This window comes from Pleurodeles waltl, chromosome 7 (genome assembly GCF_031143425.1).
Source record: "Pleurodeles waltl isolate 20211129_DDA chromosome 7, aPleWal1.hap1.20221129, whole genome shotgun sequence".
Classification (NCBI taxonomy): domain Eukaryota; kingdom Metazoa; phylum Chordata; class Amphibia; order Caudata; family Salamandridae; genus Pleurodeles; species Pleurodeles waltl.
The window spans coordinates 930,121,426-930,141,599 of NC_090446.1; the positions used below are offsets into that span (position 1 = coordinate 930,121,426).

At 45.2% G+C, this 20,174-nt stretch overlaps 1 protein-coding gene across 2 annotated transcripts in view; it reads right to left on the reverse strand.

The window, feature by feature from the left end:
• The window catches only part of LOC138245736 (LON peptidase N-terminal domain and RING finger protein 1-like), a 110,461-nt gene that overhangs the window by 80,361 nt on the left and 9,926 nt on the right, over window positions 1–20,174 (reverse strand). For both annotated transcript variants that reach the window (XM_069199602.1, XM_069199603.1), the window contains exon 2: window positions 4,199–4,317. In XM_069199602.1, coding sequence (XP_069055703.1) covers window positions 4,199–4,317 — 119 coding nt within the window. The remainder of the gene's footprint in view (window positions 1–4,198; window positions 4,318–20,174) is intronic.

A 20,174-nucleotide genomic window follows, 5' to 3' on the forward strand; every position in this document is an offset into this window, starting at 1 on the left:
CCATTTCTAGGCAACATGCTCTTCAGTCCTGGAGGGTTTTCTTGGATCGAAAAAAATCTACAGGCGTCCCTGGTCTCCTCTTTGTTTTCCAGGGACTGACACTAATTACACACCAAGTGTTGATCAGTGTACGGAAACTTGAAGAGACACCGAGGGCAGTACCAAAGTGGAGTACGTTCCATTAGCCTAACATTCTCTGACCTATAGTTCTCAAAGTAGGCCCAAGAAGCGAAGGACACGCCTGAGGGCATTAAGTCAACCCCGATAATAAAATCTGGATCGACTAGTAAAAGTATGGGATACACAATCGAAAACTATACCAACGTTGATAGAGATATGGAATTTAAAGTTCGAAAGATACTGAACCTAGATTCAGCAGAGCGAGAGGAAACACGTCCAAACCCGACGGCGGAGAGAAAACAATCTAACAAAGGACTCAATGCGCATGCGCACAATCAAAGAGAGGAGGAGTCACTCGATCTTGCGTATCAAAAAGATTCTTTGAAGAAAAACAACTTGTAACACTTCAAGCCCAACACTAGATGGCAGACTTATGCACAGCATGTGTATCTATAGCTACACATGCCATCAAACATGGTGTTTCCTGGTCTTTTTGTTTTGATCCAGGACTGTTTAGATGGCAAATCTTACTCTTTTCAGACAGTTGGGAAACAGTTCGGTCAATGGGCCGACATACTGTGACACATTTTCTCCCTCTTTGGCACTTGTGTCACAGGTACCTGTGTGACATTTTCTCAATTTTTTTATTTAGCTCTTCGTCTCAACCTATTTTGCATTATAGGAGATTGTAAAGTGTTTAAAGCCTCTTCAAATATTTTTTCTTCTTTTGCAAATTCTGGGTATACCATGTTTCAGTTCTTCAGCCCCATGGTGTCTTTTCAGCATTGAAGTCCAAAATATGTGAAGGTGGCAGTTTCAGGATCAACATCTGTGAGGCTTCAAACGTATGTCAACTGAGGGCAAAAAAAGAGTCTGTGCCTCAAGGATGTTGACATCAGTAGGACAATGTATTAAAAATAGTTTGTAGCCAGTCGTTTTTTTTTTTTAGATCCTTCTAACCTAACCTCTTCAGCTGATGTACTATGACACCATTAGCGCGTAAAATCTGTGAGATTAATATTTCTTTATAGAAAGAAATAATTCAGGAATTTTTTTTATGTAATTCCAGAGAGTAGTACTGAAAGACTTCACTTTCATTGCTTGAAATTATGTTTTTAGGAGTTTATGGAAAGTCTTCTTCAACCCCCAAGTGTCCGGTACAAGAGCAGTTAGCGAGGTTGCATTTCACGGATCCTGAACAAAGCTTTGAGCTAGACCCATTGACTGCCTCCATAGTGTGGAACGGGAGTCTACTTCCAATTTTAAGAACTCATGGTTCCAGAGCTGACAAAGATTACATTTTAGGTGCAAATCTATCCAACAGAACTGAAAGAAATTTAAGGGACAATGTACAGGATGCTTATTCCTTCTCTTTTTTTTTTTAACTCCATTGTGGACAAAATAGAATAGTGGATTTTGTATTATTTGTGCTTATTCGACCTGCACAGCAATTGCAACGGTCTAAAGCTAGGTTGTTCCGATTCCAGTTCCTGGCACCTCACTTGCACTTCCGAACAGAACACAGAGAAAACAATCTGAAGAGGATGTCTAAACTGTGGTGGTGTCCCTTCTCAGAACAGAACTATGAGGCACAAATAAGAAGCAGTGGCGAGGGAAGGCAGGCAGGGGAAACAAATAGTGACAAAGGGAATGACAGGGGTGCCTTGTTGTGCTAAAAACAAAAATAAGATACACAGGAAAGAGGGGGGTGGGAGGAGGTGCGAATAAGAAGGGACTGCAGGCAAGAGGAGAGAGCTACACAGCCACACCCTAGTAATCAATAACATCAGGTGAAAGTGACTATCTCAGTGAGTCAACCAGGACACAAAGGTCGGCATCTGCTTTTCAACTAGTAATGAAAAAGGCATTACGATTCTGAATCTAATCAGTACATATAGCAATCATACTCAGTATGTGAACTTATAATCGATTTACGTTTCTAAAACACTATTTGATCAACAAAGGGGTGGAAAGGAGGCCTTGTAGAGTTCTATCTCATACCACTCCCACTGCGCAAAACAATCCGCCAGAACATCAAGGAATGCATAATATCAAGTGTGATTAATCCGATTCAGAAGACAAACTACTACACACCTGCTAGAAATCTGTGTCACTGGTAAGAGAGAACTTATTTCCTTTTAAAAGTTTGCATAGATTCAGCTCACATTACCCAATGCTTTGTTGCAAAACTAAAGCAGACTGCTGATCTATGGCAAGGTTTACAAAACCTGGCTGCTGGTTTTAACAAATAAACAAACAAAGACTATTTCTGAATACACTACATGTAAAATATCTGTGCAGTAAACAAACAATGCTTATAATCTACCACATGCACAGAGCACACCTTGCTAGCTAGGACTGTCTGTTTATTATAACCTCTCTAATTCTGTTTTCATTCTATGGGCTACAGCAGTGGTTACCAACCTTTTGATTTCTGTGGACCCCCACTTTAACATTAATGAAACCCAGGGACCCCCACTGAATCATCATTAGAATCCGGGGACCCCCACCTGAGTCATTACTGGAAGCTGGGGACCAAACTTGTCAATATTTGTTAATATTTTTTAATTTTCTAGGCTCTCGCGGACCCCCTGAGAAGGCTTCGCGGACCCCCAGGGGTCCCCGGACCACAGGTTGGGAACCACTGGGCTACAGTGTTTATTTTAAGTGTTCTAGGGCGTTTGGGCAAGAAACATGTGGTAAGTTTGATTAATGTGAAAAGCCTGTATTTTCTAAGCAGATAGGTCTAGGGTTAATGTTCTAAGCCAGATATGGAAGAAACGAAAGCAGGTCTATATTGAAGACTCCCTTGTCTTCGTTAGGGTCCAGCTTTTGTTTCTAAGTGAAATTAAGTTCTGATGGCAAGGAAGCCTTCATTTTAGTCCTGCCTTCATTTCTATGACAAATAAATGAACAACTATAATGAAACTCGAGCTTCAGTTCATTTATAACCAATGAAGAAGTCCTTTCTCAGAATAGAACTATGTTCTCTCTATACAAAGGGGAGGTAGGATGGAAAGGAGACTTATTAATAATGACTTGTATGCCATCCACTCAACAACAAAAATACAACCCACAAATAATCAACTACCCAGCCCTTGTAACAGGAATAACTAGCAATCGAGAAGGAAGGCAGGCGGTGCAAACGAGGAGAGACACACAAAGGGAATGGCAGGGGTGGAAGGTGGGAAAAAAACAGTAAGCTAAACAAGAAATATGGATAGTGGGAGGAACAAACAAGACGAACATGTTCACAAGTGCTCTCTTCAATCTGATGACTAACACATGTTTTTCAGCCTAGAGTAGTTCATTAGCAGATCACACCGGACCACAACATAAAACCTCACCACTGCTATAATTTATCATGCACACAAATCTTTATCTTTCCAGACATTTGACTAGAATAGCATCAAAACATCTCCTAGAAAACATCCTTCTCTGGGCCTTCACGGATGAATATGAACAGACTTGACAAAGTGAATGGGTTGCTTACTGCAGATAGGACCTCAGTGGCTATGTAAGCAACAGAGGCCACATCACCATCACTGTGCCTACCACACGTGCCTCGCTATAGGACATGTAAACCTCAAACAATTGTTAAAATTCCATCCTCCCATCAGAAACTCAAGACAAACTATCCTCTTCTAAATAGAAATCCCTAGTTTCCATTTCACCAGAACGAGCAAACTGAGCCTCTCCTGTGCAAAATGCAAGAGCATAAACCCCTGACACACACACACACACACACACACACACACACAGATCAAATGACAAGCACCGAAGCTTCAGACATAGTAGCAAGATTTGGGTTTTTTTCAACGCACAACCCAAACACTAAGAACAGCATTCCCGATACCTTCAGCCTCTGCTTTAAAGTGCACAAAACTAGGGCCTGCCTTGTGCTGTGCGATATAAACATATCAGGGATGGATAGACAGAATGCCTAGAGCTATACACAATTCCTGCACTTTATTACAGGCTTCTGTTGTTTCTGCTCTCTCTGAGCTGCAAACAACCTTATGCATTTGTCAAAACACCATGCCAGATACAGAGTGGCCCTAAAATGCAGATTCATCACCTCAGGGCTAGCTGGTTCCATTCTGCACACCATGTCCAAGTCCTCCAAAGCCTGCTGATATTGCGATAACGACGTGTAAACCTCAGCACGCATCAACCTGAGAGAGATATCCTGTGGTGCTGTGGGGGCAAAAAGAAGAATCATTGAACTTTGAGTAGACACTAACTGGTCAAAACTCAATCACTGTTGACCAAGGCAAAAGCACTGGCCAAACACAAATACAGTACAAGCAAAAAAACATAGAATAATGGCTTGTATATAAGAAATCAAGTCTGTAAATTAAAACTGAGGAGACTTTGTGCGCATAAATACAGGAGCACCAAAAATAATTTAAGCGCAGGGCTGCACTTGGCAGACCTCAAATATGTATACAGGAGCACAAGAAAGGGAGAGGTGGGTGGGAGAGAGGGAAAGCAGCGGTGGGGAGAAGCATTAAAAGAGTACGTTTCTCTAGAGGTAGACGGAGACCTCATAAAATGACTGAAGAAACCTCATGAATATGGAGGCACCATAAACCTCTCACGCTTTGGAGCATGGAGATCTCATCTGTAAAGCAGAACTGAGCAACTACAATGTGTGCCTACAGATACACAGAGAAGACATTGCACATATAAGTGCAGAACACTCAGGACACCTGCACAGTGGTACTCTAAGGAAGGTGGGAGTATTAAGGCACTCAGGAGATATTGGAGTACACTGCAGCACAGGGAAGAGCGTATACATATAGAAGCATACAGGAAGACTGCCTCAAATTAGTACATGGAAACTCAGGCCTTGAAGATGACCCCATGCTGAGGAGACCATTTACATGTAGTACAGGAGCAATAAGAAAACCATGTGTGCTTAAGAACCTCTTGAAAACTAGTACTGTTTTTAATGCATCCATATACACGCTGGGAGCCAGGAGTACAAGTTTTGATTGGGCAGAAGTTGTGTGCTTCCACAAAAATGTGCTTGCCCTCCATAGAGCTGTGATAATTTTGTTTGTTTATCCATCTGAGCAAGCTTCAATTTTCAGAGGTACACACATGACATTGGAACGCTATTAAAGTGTCTTAAATAACTAGATTATTTATGTTGTCTTTCTCTGGCAGAATCATAAACGGAAGGAGGGCAAGCATCAACCTACATGGATTTTTAGGTCTGGCTTGACAGTGCAGCTGTCATCTGACATTTTAACTTACAATAATATTATTATACAGTTCTTTACTGTCACACAAATACATATCTATTCACATGCGATTTACTTGCAATGCAACACATTACCATAGAATATTCCTTTAAAGCCACACCTGTTGGCATTGCCAGTGCTTGTTAAACAAGCTTAAACCACTAGTAAAAAAAATGAATGCTCAGCTAGGAAGAGACCAGAGGAGGTGAGGTGCGCATAGATAGCTGCTGTAGAAGAAGGACCTGACTGAACACTCCAAACAAAGCAAAGCAATGAGAAGTAGGGGAGGAGATGTAATGATCTTATGGTATGTGAGGTTCAGTTGAAGGCGGTCAGTATGATGTAAGATTCTAGTTCAAGGAAGAAAGTCAGTGCTTCATTTTTGCCTGTGAGTTTTAGCCCGTTGGCACCAGCACTCTTTTCTGGGGATCAGAGGTTAATTTAAATCATCAGGCTTTGATCCACAGCGAGAAAGGATAAGGCAGAAACTAGTAAAGGAGGAAGTTAATGATAGGAAAAGAGTGAAAGGGATCAAAGCGCATCTTCAAGAGAGAAATAAAGAGATAAGTGGCAATAAAGAAGACATATTCTGGGGGATGGAAGAAGTAGTAGGAAAGACTAGAGAAAAATTGTCGTATTAGTCCATTTAGCTGAAAATTAAAGTGTTAAGCAGTCTTTGCAAAGTAGAACACGATGTTGAGGTAGGATTGAGGATGTGAGCGGTGGAGGTAAGGGAGGCATGAACTGCACTCCAGTGGCCCATTAGCAGTTTGTCACACAAACTGAGGGCAAGTCTGTAAGGGAGGAGAGTGAGCAGAAGATACCCATGTGATGAGCAAATATGTGATATGAGAAACTGTAAAAGAAAATGTCTCACAAGGACTTAACATATCCAGAAAAGAGGAAGCTGAGCAAGGAATCCAGGGGGCATTCACTGATTTTGAAACAAATATTGCAGGAAAGAGTGAGAGGCCAGTGGCTCTTAATGGATAAGGTTAGTAACTTTTGAAAGGATGTTTGTGACTCGGAGAGGAGGGTGGAGGGTTTCGGAGAATAACCAAAACTGGGGGGATATAGTTTTCTTTTTTCCAGCTTATGACGGGTATGACAAATAGAAAGATTTTCTGTATTGAACTGTATACAGTCAACACTTCCCGCAGCGCTGTTTGCGACATAGACTGAATTCTGCAAATAAGCCATTGTTTGATACTGTATATACCTGTATGTCACAAAAAGCACAATAAACTTTGAGACTCTTAAACAAATGCAGCCAGAGAGAGGAAACACATTGACTGCGCATTTGATAACAGGCACACAAGTACCTGTTTCCGAGTGGGGGACGGATTAATTTTACAGATCCCTTGTCTTGAGAGTTAAAGTTTTAAAATATACCACTTTGCAAAGAAAGTTTGATTAGAGGGATTGAGGGCCTGGATCATTACTTAATCAGAGGTGTAAACGTACATGGTTTTATGGGTGGGAAATGCAGGTGGTGTTCTTGGTGCTTACTTAACTCCAGTGTTATCTAGCGGCTTCCATTGTTGCACAGGCAAGCACAGTTCCTCATGCAACCATTCATTCACCAACGACCAATGGCTTTTCATCTTTAATACAGTTAAATGGCATCAATGCATACAGTGCTCACCATCATTAAGCCGAATAGCAATTCAACCTCTCCATCATAAAATCCTCCTCTGGCCTTCCGTCACATGACAGTGGCACAGAACATATTAAGGAGTATTTAAATCAAATGGACCGCAGCCCATTGCAATGGATGGCAATCTAGAAATGCCATGTTACAAGACAGAAGAGCCCACTGGACCAGGAACTCTAAAGTATGGAAGCAGAGGGCACCACCCTCCCCACTCAGTAAGGCATGCAATGTCTCAGAGAAGGCACACACCGGTACTGTTCCTGCTCGTGATGTCCCAGTGTCACCTAACCCCAGGTAGTGCCCAGGTCCGTTCTGAAGAAATGAATGAGGGCACCAAAGAGCCTGGCATGGACATCAGTTATCAGGACTTTGACGGAACAGAAGTGAACTAGGGGGTTGTATGGAATCCTTTTCACTTTACATAATAAAAAGATCAATACTAATCTGTGCCTATGCCAGATTAAAAAAAAAAAATACATGTGTGAAAAACTTAGTATCTATGTGCAGATACCCTAACCTCTAAACCTCGTTATGAAAGGGCCGTGATTGTTAGCCTGAAGTGACTGGACACTGGGTATCATTTACTGAGCTGATAAGACGCCTCTATTGGAAAGGTCACGTGAATTGGGAAAGAGTGAAATTTGTTTGGCAGTGGGAATGGTTTCAACTGTAGCTGGAACTGGACCCCGGTTTATATGCTTTAGTCTCTCACAGATTATTAGCGAGGGGTCCTCCACCATTGGATCCTTCATGAAGTCAAGTGATTTGAATTATTTTTTATCTCCAAGTTGTAAATTATTAGTGTAAGATTAACACACAATGCACAGATTCCAAACGTTCTATGAGGCTATGCCAATGGTGGAAATGAGAGGTACAAATACACGACATTTAGCAGAGGCATTAAAATGGCTCGGTAAATACTGCAACTTTTCCACCCCAATAGTCGGGGCTGGTTTTTTCTAGCCACTAAGGAGGGCGAGCACAAGGCCCATGCCCAAACTGTATCTTTGGATTGGTCATAAGGGTCCCAAGAGATGGCTTCATTTGTTTCATTCTTTGGACCAGATGCATTCAAAATTATTTTCAGAGTTGCTGCAAAGGACCGACTACATAATGCAGGTATTTCAACCTATAAAGGTGTTTCCAGTCTGTTCGGTATGCTGCGGGCCGGTCGAATCTTAATTTTAATCCACGATTGCCACCCTCTTGTCTAAACTACACACCAACGAAGACCTCGATGTGGAGAATGCAGGACTTCTAAATTCAGGAAATTATCAGATCAACCACATTCTGAACCCATCTATTGTACATTCCGCGGTAGTGGTATAGTTGTAAAGAGGCTCATAATTTATTATGAGGTTCTGTACAACACGGACCAGGTTCCAAAGAGAAAAAACAGCTCATGGAATTTAACAATTATAAGCTGTTACCATACAGAAATTAAAGTCAAACGCAGTGAACTGGCCTCACAATGGCAACAGAGGTCCGTGGGAGTAGGTTTATAAAATGGCAGTGCTGGCGGGCGCCCACACGCACAGATTTATGGCCCAGTTCATGGATGCGAGTAAACCGATCGGAGCTGTGATCCATCAGTGACTTAGAGAGATAAAAGAAGTAGCCTCGGGCAGCCTGATGCTACCATTCAGAAGCAGCAGGTGGGGGCAGGCAGGCTCTGCATAACAATTATGTAATTATCTGTCATCTCAGTAAGACAAACACCACTATTACACGCATTTCCAAGAACCCATATATTCGCCCAATTCCAAGAAGGGCTCCCAGTCCCCAGTGCACTGGTCAGCCTCCACTCCTACCAACCACCTCCCGGAGGAGAGCAGATTAACACCTCCACCCCCAAACCAAAGAGTAGCACAGGTGGTCAGACCACCAGATGCCCCTATTGGATCAATGGTCAGGCTCTAACACCCCTCTCCCCCAACCCCATGTGGGCCGCATGAAAGAGACCACCCGCGCGGAGCCTGAATGTGTCACCTCATACACGCACAGGACAGGTACTCCTGATAGTAAGTAGCACCGATGATGCCCTATCTCACAATCCTCGACCACCCCGTCCCTAGGAAACTACGGGTAAGAACCCGGAGAAGGAGGTTGATCAGCCCGCAAACAGAAACACTGGACAGACAGACTCCCCGTGAGGGCCACGGGTCAGCAGGGAGAACAAGTCCTGGATTCACAGTCGTCGACCCCGCAACAAAAATAATAAAAACAGATGCAAATATAACTTGCGAATAGGGAAACAGATGCGAACCCCGCTCCCTGACAGGGACACAGCCACACCTGCAAGAGTCACAAACGTCAGACTTCTCACTCCTTCCCACTCACAACAGACTCATAGGTCAGGCCCAGGATCAGATTACATCTGAAAAAAAGTTTAAATCTTAAAATCCACGTCTGTCTGTCACAAGGAAGGCACACAAAGCATAAAGTTCAGAATGGCAGGCGTAAGTAATCACGAACACCATACTTCCTGCTTTAAAGTAAAAAAAAAAAAAGGGTTTGACGTTTCTGAGAATATCCATCAAACAAGTTCAACTGCTGTTGCAGGTAGGCGATCCATGCTGTGGAGTTCTGTGGAAACAGGACAAAACATTCCACGCCACCTGGAAGGTAAAAAAAAAACAACCAGAGCATGCAAAGGCAGCCCTGGAGGGTGTGTGTGTGTGTGTGTGTGGGGGGGGGGGGGGGGTGGGGGGTGATGACATGCTAAGCCTGTGCATGCCATTACCTTTTCCCCAAAAGGGCATGTTGGGATTTCTACAAAGAGGCAATTCTTCAATATAAGTCTTCAATACAAATCCAAAAACATCCCCAAAAAAGGCAAAGAATCCACCAGCAAAAAAACACACACAGAATGTAGGGTAGAGCCCGCAACCAAGATCAGAGCATATAATGCAGTCATCAAATAAAGTGCAAAGGTGGCACAGTATTGCAAGATTAAGCACTTTGCATGTGCAAGGGTTCCACAAACTCAAGTACTACGGGTTCTTGCATCCATTTACTGATGAAATAAAATCGGCCATATTAAGATTCCCCATGTTAAGAGTGAGGGCCCATCCGACCTAGATTTATAACGGCTAAACACAGAAAAATAATAAGCACCAAATTGTAAGGAAAACAGGTACTGCAAAGCCAATAGGCCTGGGTTATTTTAAGTGAAAACGTGGTAATGACTGCACGTTAGATTGAGTACTTGAGGAGCTATGCTGTCAGCTACTACTTCAGAGTCACACTGCATGAGCTCTGGTGAAATCATGACCCAGCCACACACCTCTTCACCCCACACAAAATGTCTCTCTAAAAAGTGTTCAATGACATATGTCCAAAAAGCACAGAATGTCCATTCGAGGATGGTGCTGAAACACTACTGACGACTGCTTCCAAAATCCCTAGCTTCAGCTAGTTAAAGTGCGGATTGATACAGGATAAGTGCGTGTGTGGAAGCTGAAATAATTGGTGAATTACTTCTTGGGTGGAATGAATGAGCAAGCGGTTCATGCATTGGATGAAATAAAAGGTACAGATGGGTACGTGAGGGAACGCATCGCTGACAATACCTGGACAGATAACTGGGTGAGCAAATGCACGGATAGCTGTGATAAATGAGCATATGGATGTGTAAACTGGTAACCAGTGGCCCTCATTTGCTATTTGACTGGATAGGAATCGTTCAAGAAATTACACATTGCCGTCGGTTTAGGGCCACTTCTTCGCAGCACAGTTCTGCAAGGCGGGGGGGGGGGGGGGGGGGGGGGGGGGGGGGTGCAGAGAAATCTAGATATTTAGAAAAGGCTAGTTTACTGATTTATGTCTGAAGCTAGAGGTATTGGGGCAAAAAGGGGAGTACACACCAGTATAAGGAATGGGTGAAGTTAAAATGTACACTATACGTCAGAGGTTCTTAATCTTTTGACTTCTCTGGACCCCTAATGAATCATTACTGGAGTAAAGGGATCCCAACTTTATTATTGGAAATCGGGGACTCCAGCCTCAGCAATTAATATGATTTGTACCTTTGTACACAAAAATATAGACACAATTATACATCAAACAAATGCTCAAATATTGAAATATTTAGATTTATTCAAAGTTTTCCATTTTTCAATTGTGTTTCTTTATGTATATACTTTATTAATTTTAATATTAATTTTGTTAAACATTTGGAGCCCCCCTAGAGTAGGCTTCGCGGCCCCCCAAGGGTTCTCGGACAAACAGGTTGAAACCAATGTTATACATAAAATACCCCTGAATTATGTTATACAATGGCAGTTACATAGGTATAAGTATTCAAGTCTATTGTATAATGAAAAAAAAGCATCAACTTTTCAACATCAGGGTGGTCAGAAGAAGCTAGTTCCAAAGGTAACCATTCTATGCTAAGTGGGATATGTGCGTCTTTTTCAAGGCAAACATCAAGTGCATGTGTGCATGTCAAATACAGTCGGAGGTTGTGAAATGCTAAGGCGCGCTGAAGATCCCAAACTACAGTAAAATTGAAGCTATATGCTGATGGGATACATCACTGAACGGCTAGCATAAGGGTTAACGCTGGAAGCATAAGTACATGATATACATAATACTTATGCATGGTACAATAGGGATGAATCTAATAATGTTGTTTGTAAAAATAACAGTAAAGTGGACAATGTCTTACGTGTGAGGAAGCCCGGGTACCATCGTAACAAGGTAAAAATGCAAACCCTACTGAATAGAAATAGAACATGAGAAAACATGCAAGAAATGAAGGGTTTATTGATCATGTGGCTGTAAGGCTACATATATTCGGGAGCAACATGGAGGTCTGTTATGATATAAGATCTATCATGCTTAGGACTAAAAAGTAAAAAAAAAAAAAAAATGAAGCCAGTTTGAAAATATCACATAGGACGCTCTTGGGACTCACCGTGAGGACGATGAGGGTGGGAAGCCAGACAGAAGTTGGTTAGAGGAAGGACTTGGGAAGGGAATAATTAGCAGAGCGCATCAAAAATGGCAGCCATGTCAATACACATGTATAGAATGCAAGGAGCAGCTCCTCCAGAAGGGCATCCGAAAGAACAATAAGACCATTAAAACAATTATAAAAAGCATTTAGGTGTGCTGTGGGGAATAGGAATAAATACAGTCAACGTGCTTATGTCGAAACGATGCAAAGTTAATTCCAATCCTATTGAATTTCCAATGGAATCCCCGACATTAATGGATAATGACATGGCAGTGTATTCAAACCCTACCTCAGAGATCAAAGTGATAGATGGCTCATAAAAAAGCTCTTTCGCTGGGATTTCATGGCAACAACAAAAAATCCAGCAAGGAGCCACAAATAGCTATTAAAATCTAGGATCTGTGGAACTTGCTTTCATGGAATGGGTGACAATGGGAGAGTACCCTGGTGTTTAGTCTGCTCTAACGCATTCAACAGCCGAGAAAACACGATGCCCATCCTGAAGAAGTGACTCCTTACCCCAGGCCCGGCATAGCAAGAATAGGGAGGGGCATGGGGCCTGAAGAGAAAAAGTTAAAAAGCAAGTGCAAAAAAAAAAAAAGTGGTCTCTTTTTTACATGCACTTCGCCTCCTCCAAAAACAATGAAAAAAAATGTGCGAATAGAGAAGGGGCAATCATCTCCACATTCCCCTCTCTTTTTCGAATTCCTCAAGCCATTGCCCTGTCTGAAAGGGTATACAACTGTACTTCTGGCTCATTCAATACATCAGACCAGAGTTCTGATCACGGATATGGCAGTAATTAAAAGATCACCCGACCAGTGTGTTCCCTTAGCCGCTGCCGCCCGGCCAGGTAAAGAGGGACACAACAGCTTGCTGATGAGGTTGGAAAGTCTCTCGCTGCCAGTATGAGACACAACTGTGCTACCAGGAGAGTCGAAGTGAAGCGCACCGGGAGTGGTGACCGAGGAACTCTTTTCTGCCACAGAGCTTGCTTTTATCCTTTCCGAGGCGTATGTGGTGGTAACTGGCAAACTGTGCCCGACTACGGCAGCAAAGCCAATAGTGGAAGGGGTTGACCTATTGCTCACTCTATATATGCTGACCGGTGGGCCAAACAAAAAAGTGATCGACACTCCAACTAGCCAGCGGCTGGAGGAAGCTAACCCAATGTCCCTCTCTGTGTTCCAGGTATTGTTTATTACATTAAAAAAAGTCTAGACTGAAGCTAAAGCGGTCCAGATAGTTAAAAAAAAAAAAAAGAAAGAAAGAAAAAAAAAAAAAAAAAAAAAAAAAAAAAAGTAAAAGCTTGATAAGCTACGGACACTGAACACTATCAAACTAAAATGAACACTTCTACTTAGAAATGGAAATGTTAGGAATGCAGGTAACTTTCTTCTGCCCGGCACACAGAACCTGCACAACTGGAACCGTGACTTGCACGGGTTATTTCCGTACTCCTTACCTGCTGCGCTTATGCTGAGCCAGGTACCCATGGGCCCACCTGCACTGGAATCGCTGAAAGCACGATTGGAGGTTAACCTTCGAGTGAACAGTCGCGTCGTGCGCACGAAGTAAGAAGGCAGAGCCTTCTGGGGGGGGGTGCTTTTATACCCCCCCCACCAGTGCGCGGCGGCCCAAACCGGTCCGGCACTGCCAGTGACCACCGACGTTCTCCAAGCGTCGGACTTCCGCCCGTGCGTCTTGCGAGACGCGCAAGCGGAAGCCCATGGCCAGCCTGCGCACAACTAGTGCGCGGTTCAGGCCCCAGCGTCCAACCCCTAAGGGTCCGCGCTCCCCCCATGTTGGGGGGGTGCTCTTCCATAGGACTCTGAGGCCGCCATAGGGCCCTTACCCCAACACCGGTCATACACCAACCAACAAGACAATTTTGTTTGATGGAAAAAGTATTTATTTTTATATATACTTTCATAAAAATTCATATACACAATTTTTGCAAGTCATCATATGCACATTACTCAACTAAAACATTTCACTGCAAACTTTAATATATACATATACTGTTATAGACGCTACTTTGTAACCATAGATTATTTTGACAGGATCCCTTCCTGTCCTGAACCTCCTTTGGACCACACAGGGACTGATCGTCACCTGTATCCTTAGGGGGGGCGGTATCCCTGCTTCCTCTGTTCCTTGCCCCCATGCTCAGGGGTCCGCCCCCTCTCCAAACACCAATCAACCAAGGGGTGTACCAGGGCGGCCCAGGGCATGAACCCCGTGACCACCCCAGTGATCTGGGCTCCCTACCCCCAAACAGGTGTATCCATCCGCAGGTTGGTCCAGGACTTCAGGATCCTATCTCTGTTGTTATACCGGGGCCCCACCCTTAGGGTCCCCTCTGTTGCTTCCGGTTACTTTATTCTCTCTTTCTGCGCCACGAGGGCAACCAGGGCCCCAGGGTCCTACGCCCTCCCCACCAGAAAACAAACACTTAGCGAAGAACCACATGTCTGCCATGAATTGGTCAGTACCTGCATCGGATAAATGAACCAAATCTCTATGAAACATTTCAGGTCCTTTCAATTGTCTATGTGGGATGTTCCACAAACGGCCTGGACCAGGGCAAAGCTTAGACATCTCCGCGTTAAGCCGCCTAACTGAGACATTGATTGTTCTTGGTTTGATTCCTGGGCCCCATTTTTTCCGTGGCACATGTGAGACCAGGCGATGGCTGCATTAGGAAATTGCTTAGCAAGCTTTGTTATTTCTAAGAATATTGCCTCTCTGGGGGCTTTACGACCTAGATGTACCAGGTCGTTGCCCCCAAGGTGAATGATGATGAGGTCCGGGTATTGGAGCCCTGCACATCCGCGAGCCAAATCAACCAGCTGTTGTAACTGTTTAATTCCTTTGCCGCCACCCCCGCACCACCTGAAGGCCACGTCTAAGCTTGTCGCCGGATTCGGTTTACGGAGCTGCTGCAACCGGTACGCCGCCCGACGAACGAATGAATGCCCCAGTACCCAAACCACACGCGGAGCCATCTACTGCAATAAAGGGAAAATTGTGTGAGGAATGATACAGAATGTTAAGATACACACATAAACTCCAAATTAGACCAGCTCCGGCCTAACGTAATGCTTATAACAGTTAGACGACCATCTGCCAATTGCCTTAACTTCAGAGATGGGCAAGCCTGCCCCCGCAGCTAACGTAGCCGCGCCAATCCTGAACGAGTGAGGGGAGTAACCTAGAGGCTCTATGCCTGCTGCCTTTAATGATATTTTCATTACCTCTGTAAATTGGTAGCGCGACAGACAGTCCCCATTTGAGTGTATAAATAACGCTGTTGATTTTTCTAAAGGGCGCATCTTTAGGTAAGCATCTAGGTTGGCTACCGGACAGATAAGAGACCCCTGCGCTGCCCGAAGAGCAATCCTCGCCCCTTTTCCTGACTGATCAGTCTTTGATTTGCGCAGCAGTATGGTGGCGGAGTTATTATTGATTATTACATCTGGGCACTGGAGGCCCCCCGCATGGTCGTTCTTGGAAGTACCTAACATTTCCCCAATACGGAAGGCCCCATAGAAGGCCACACAAAAAGCTGATGTGAATAAGGCAGTCTCAAACGGGGAGGAAGAAACTAAAGCAACTGCACCCAGTAATTTCTCTAATATCTGGGGGGTTATAGGCCAGCTGGAGTCTACTTTGGGGCCCTCCGCTCTTGACCACCCCACCAGTGCCTGCTTAATAATAAAGGCATTGAGTTTAGAGTCTTGCCCTCTTAGTTTGGCGAAAAAACGGATGGCTGCCAAGTTGGCCTTGGCGCACGAGACAGGTTTACCATTGCTCTTTAAATGTTGCAAAAAGGCACAGATTGCTTCGGATGAAAACCAATCTGAGGAGTTCACTGATTTCAAAAACAGTCTATAATGCAAGAAGGCCCTTTCGTATGCCCCCTTTGTTCGTGTCGCCAAAGAAGCCCCTACTAGGGCTGACAGCATGGGACACCAATCCTCAACAGTGATGTTGGAAACTCTGTCATCCTCTCCGACGCCTGTGGGTGGAACCTCTGAAAATCCTGCATTAATGATCGAGACAAGGCATCAGCTGCATTGTTATTTACCCCAGGAACATGTTTCGCCCGGAATGTGATGTTGAGTTTCAAACATTGCAGCACCAGATACTTAAGTAGTCTCAGCACCCATCTGCAGCTAGCCTTTTGTCTATTGATCGACTCCACGACTGCCATGTTGTCTGACCAAAATACTACTGTCTTGTTTCTCAATGTGCCCTCCCAAACAGAAACCGCTACAATGATGGGAAATAATTCTAAGAATGCTATATTTTTGGTGAGCCCCAACTCCACCCAACCAGTTGGCCAATCCGCCCTGCACCATGCAGAACCAAGGATAGCCCCAAAGCCCACACTGCCTGCAGCGTCCGTAAATAGGCCAAGGGAAGGGCTGTCGGCAGGGGGATGAGGCCAGATCACCGCCCGGTAAAGTCTTGTAGGAATGCTTCCCACACTCTCAAATCGTCCTTTACTTCAGCAGCCAGCCTGGTGTGATGGTGTTTCTCGGTCAACCCTGCCATAGACCTAGCTATGGATCTGGAAAAGGGACGGGGCATGGGAATGATCCTCAGGGCGAAATTCAATTGACCCACCAGGACTTGCAATTGGTGCAGGGTGACCTTGGTATGGGATAAGACAGTTCTGATGGACCCCTTAAAAACTTGAAGCTTGTCCAGAGGAAGGCGGCACTCCCCCGCTATGGTGTCAATTTCTATGCCCAGGAAAGTGATGCATGTGGAGGGGCCTTCTGTTTTTTCTTGGGCTATTGGGACCCCGAATTCCCTGAACATGGTTGTCAGAGACTGCAGGGCCCAAAGGCATTTTTTAGACTCAGGAGGGCCCAACACTAGGAATTCATCCAAATAATGTATTACATTCGCATGACTTGTACGCCTGGTGAAAATCCATTGCAAAGCAGAACTGAACTGTTCGAAATAACTGCAGGACACACTGCATCCCATGGGCATACATTTGTCATAAAAATACTCCCCATTAAATTGGAATCCCAAAAGATGGTAATCTTCAGGGTGAACTGGCAAAAGCCGGAAAGCTGCTTTGATATCTGTTTTTGCTAAGAGCGCACCCCGCCCTAGACCCCTCAGCAACCTTAGTGCCTGGTCTACAGTAGCATAACGCACTGAACATAGAGTCGGGTCTATCGCATCATTCACTGATGCGCCGCGTGGGGCTGAGATTATGGATCAATCTGAACTGTCCCGGCTCTTTTTTGGGTACTACTCCTAATGGGGAACAGACAAAATTAGCTGTGGGTGGGGAAGTGAAGGGGCCAGCCAGTCTCCCTAGAGCGCATTCTTTTGCAATTTTTCTAGCCACCACGCCGGGGTTTTTCACGGCAGACATAAGATTTCTGCAATGACCTAAGGGGGGGACCTGGGATGCTGGAATTCTAAAACCCTGTGAAAAACCTTAATCAGTAGTTCAGCTGAAGCCTTGACTGGGTAAACCTTCAGCCAAGGCAACAAAACCTCTAAATGAATGGGAGAAGGCAAGGAAGAACTAGGTACTGGATTTACTCCCTTCCTTAGCTTTGTCCTTTGGTTTTTTAAGGCATTTAAATTCGGGGTGAGAGGGGTGCCCACAAAATGCACAGGAGTGCCTGAATTTGCACGTCCCAGGGGGGCGTGAACATACTTTCTTGTTAAACGCCCAGCAAGACCCTTTTTTGTCGCTTGTATACTGCGCTCGAAAGGGCTGCTTGCTGGGTAATTTGTTGTTCACGCACTCCAGCCAAACATTTACTTCAGTCTGGTCCCAACCAATTGCTGGATCCTCTACCTTTGCCCATCTGAAATCACGGTCACACTCCAGCCAAGCGTTCCCCCCGTACATATGGTGAGCTTTTAAAATTTTGTTTGCATAAAATATCATTGACAAACCAATTTCAGGCTTCTTTTCCAGCATGACCGACATAAACACATTAAAACCGAATAACCAATTTGTAATATTCTCTTCTATCTTAGTTTTTTTATCTGTATATGATGAAGCTTTAGTATCTTTATCCTTTGATTCCATTTCCCTTCTCTTAGCCCTTACCAGGCTAAAAATGTTCACAAAATCCCCTTTCCATATTTTCTCTTTGATTTCAGAAGCCTCATGTGCAGCTAACTTCCCTGGCCTAGATAGCAATGTGTCTGCACCCGTGACCTCAGCTGGAGCCGGGGTTACTATGGTGTTAACACCCTGTTCTATGACCGTACCATGTTCTTTTTCCACTGGAGGAGTCTGAGACAGCGAGCCCCGTGCCTGGCTGACACACGGGCCTGAGGTCGCCACCTGCAATGAAGGAACATTACGCGCTGCTACCAATGCCTCCACCTGGCGCTTAAGTTCAAGTACCGTGTTCTGCAATGGGTCACTAGCCCGTGGGGGGTGGTGTTGGCACTGGCACAGTGAGATTGGCCAACATCTGTGATACTGACACCAATGTTTGAGTTGTCAGGTCCTGGGATGCCCCTGGATGGGCCCTTGCCGCCTGCCCCGTGATTTTGCTAGCTCCCGGTGCCACTCCCTGCGCAATGGGTAATGCTTGTGTGGGTACATCATTGGTTGGTGCTGCTAATGCTGCTACAGAACGCTGTATATCCGCCAGCATAGCTTCCACACCTCCCGCCGGACCCGTGCTAGGCGACCCCACCCCAGCGTAATGCCCAGCAATTTCTTCAGAAGGCGCAGCCGCTGCAATACTGGGGGCCACCACTGTGACTAACTCAGTCACAGGAGGAGGGGGGGGGGGGCGAGAACTGCCTGAGGCGTAGGTTGTTGGACTACCGTCCCCCCAGTCTGTTTTTTATTCCTACGCTTTACTGGAGGAAAAGCTGCAGGTGGTGCTACGTTCGCACAGCGCGGGCGGGAAGCGCCTACCTCACCGTCATCTCCATCTGAAGGAGCAGCCTCCCCCTCTGAATCCCCGCCCCCTAACTTAGCTAGGACCAATTTCAATAGTTGGGCAAGATCAGGATCTGTGCCCTTCCTCTTACCTCCTCTCACCCTATTAGATGCTATAATGCCAATGTTAGGTAAACAAGTTGTAGGCAGTGGTAAGAAAACTTTCTAAACTAATTAACCTGAAAGGAATAAATCTGTTAGCCCAATGCCAACAGCACTTTTGCAAAATAAAGTGGCTAACAGTCCTAAGACACTGTCACGCAATGCACAATTAAACACGTTCAAATTAGCGACAAAATTACCAACATACCAATACCACAATTATACCTGCAAATAAGCACCTTCAACAATTGATATATGACACCGTTTCGCTTTACCATAAAGATGAAGAAAATTGGGGGGAGAATGAATATCTGTTGCCACAATCACTTTAGCCTTAGCGCCACAGCTCTCTCCCACGTGGCACCCCAACAATTAAACCATTAAAACAGGGGGAAACCCTTTAACTAATTGACCTGGGGTGAAACCCCTAGCAGGTGAGAGCGCGCACAGAACAACCTCCTAACAACGGAGTTAGCCTCCGTGCGCTCACTCACCTCGCTTTCTTGTATGAAAATTGCCCACATGATTGTTTGACGAGGTCGCTCCCCTGCGCCTGTAACTGCACGTCCGATTCGAATCACCCGACTCTACAAGGTCGCTCCCCTGCTATCCGATCCTCAGGCACCTCCGGATCCTGCGTGCACGGCAAGAGTTCTAATAATGCTGCTCCCTTGCTGCCGTTCTTCTCACAAGGTCGCTCCCCTGCTTCTCATCCAGGACGCTTTGGAAAATTGCCGACAGGTCCGTCCGCTCGGGCCGCCGCGCACAAAGTAAGGAGGCAGAGCCTTCTGGGGGGGCGCTTTTATGCCCCCCCACCAGTGCGCGGCGGCCCAAACCGGTCCGGCACTGCCAGTGACCACCGACGTTCTCCAAGGGTCGAACTTCCGCCCGCGCGTCTCGCGAGACGCGCGAGCGGAAGCCCATGGCCAGCCTGCGCACAACTAGTGCGAGGTTCAGGCCCCAGCGTCCCCGACCCCTAAGGGTCCGCGCTCCCCCCATGTTGGGGGGGCGCTCTTCCAAAGCTCCCGTCCATGTGGAGCTGTTGCTTAAGTCAGCAGTGCCCAAATGACCAAGGCCTTATTGATGATCTACCAGCAGACTGTTTTGCTCATATCATCAGCCTAAGTTCCCCGCAAGTCATTT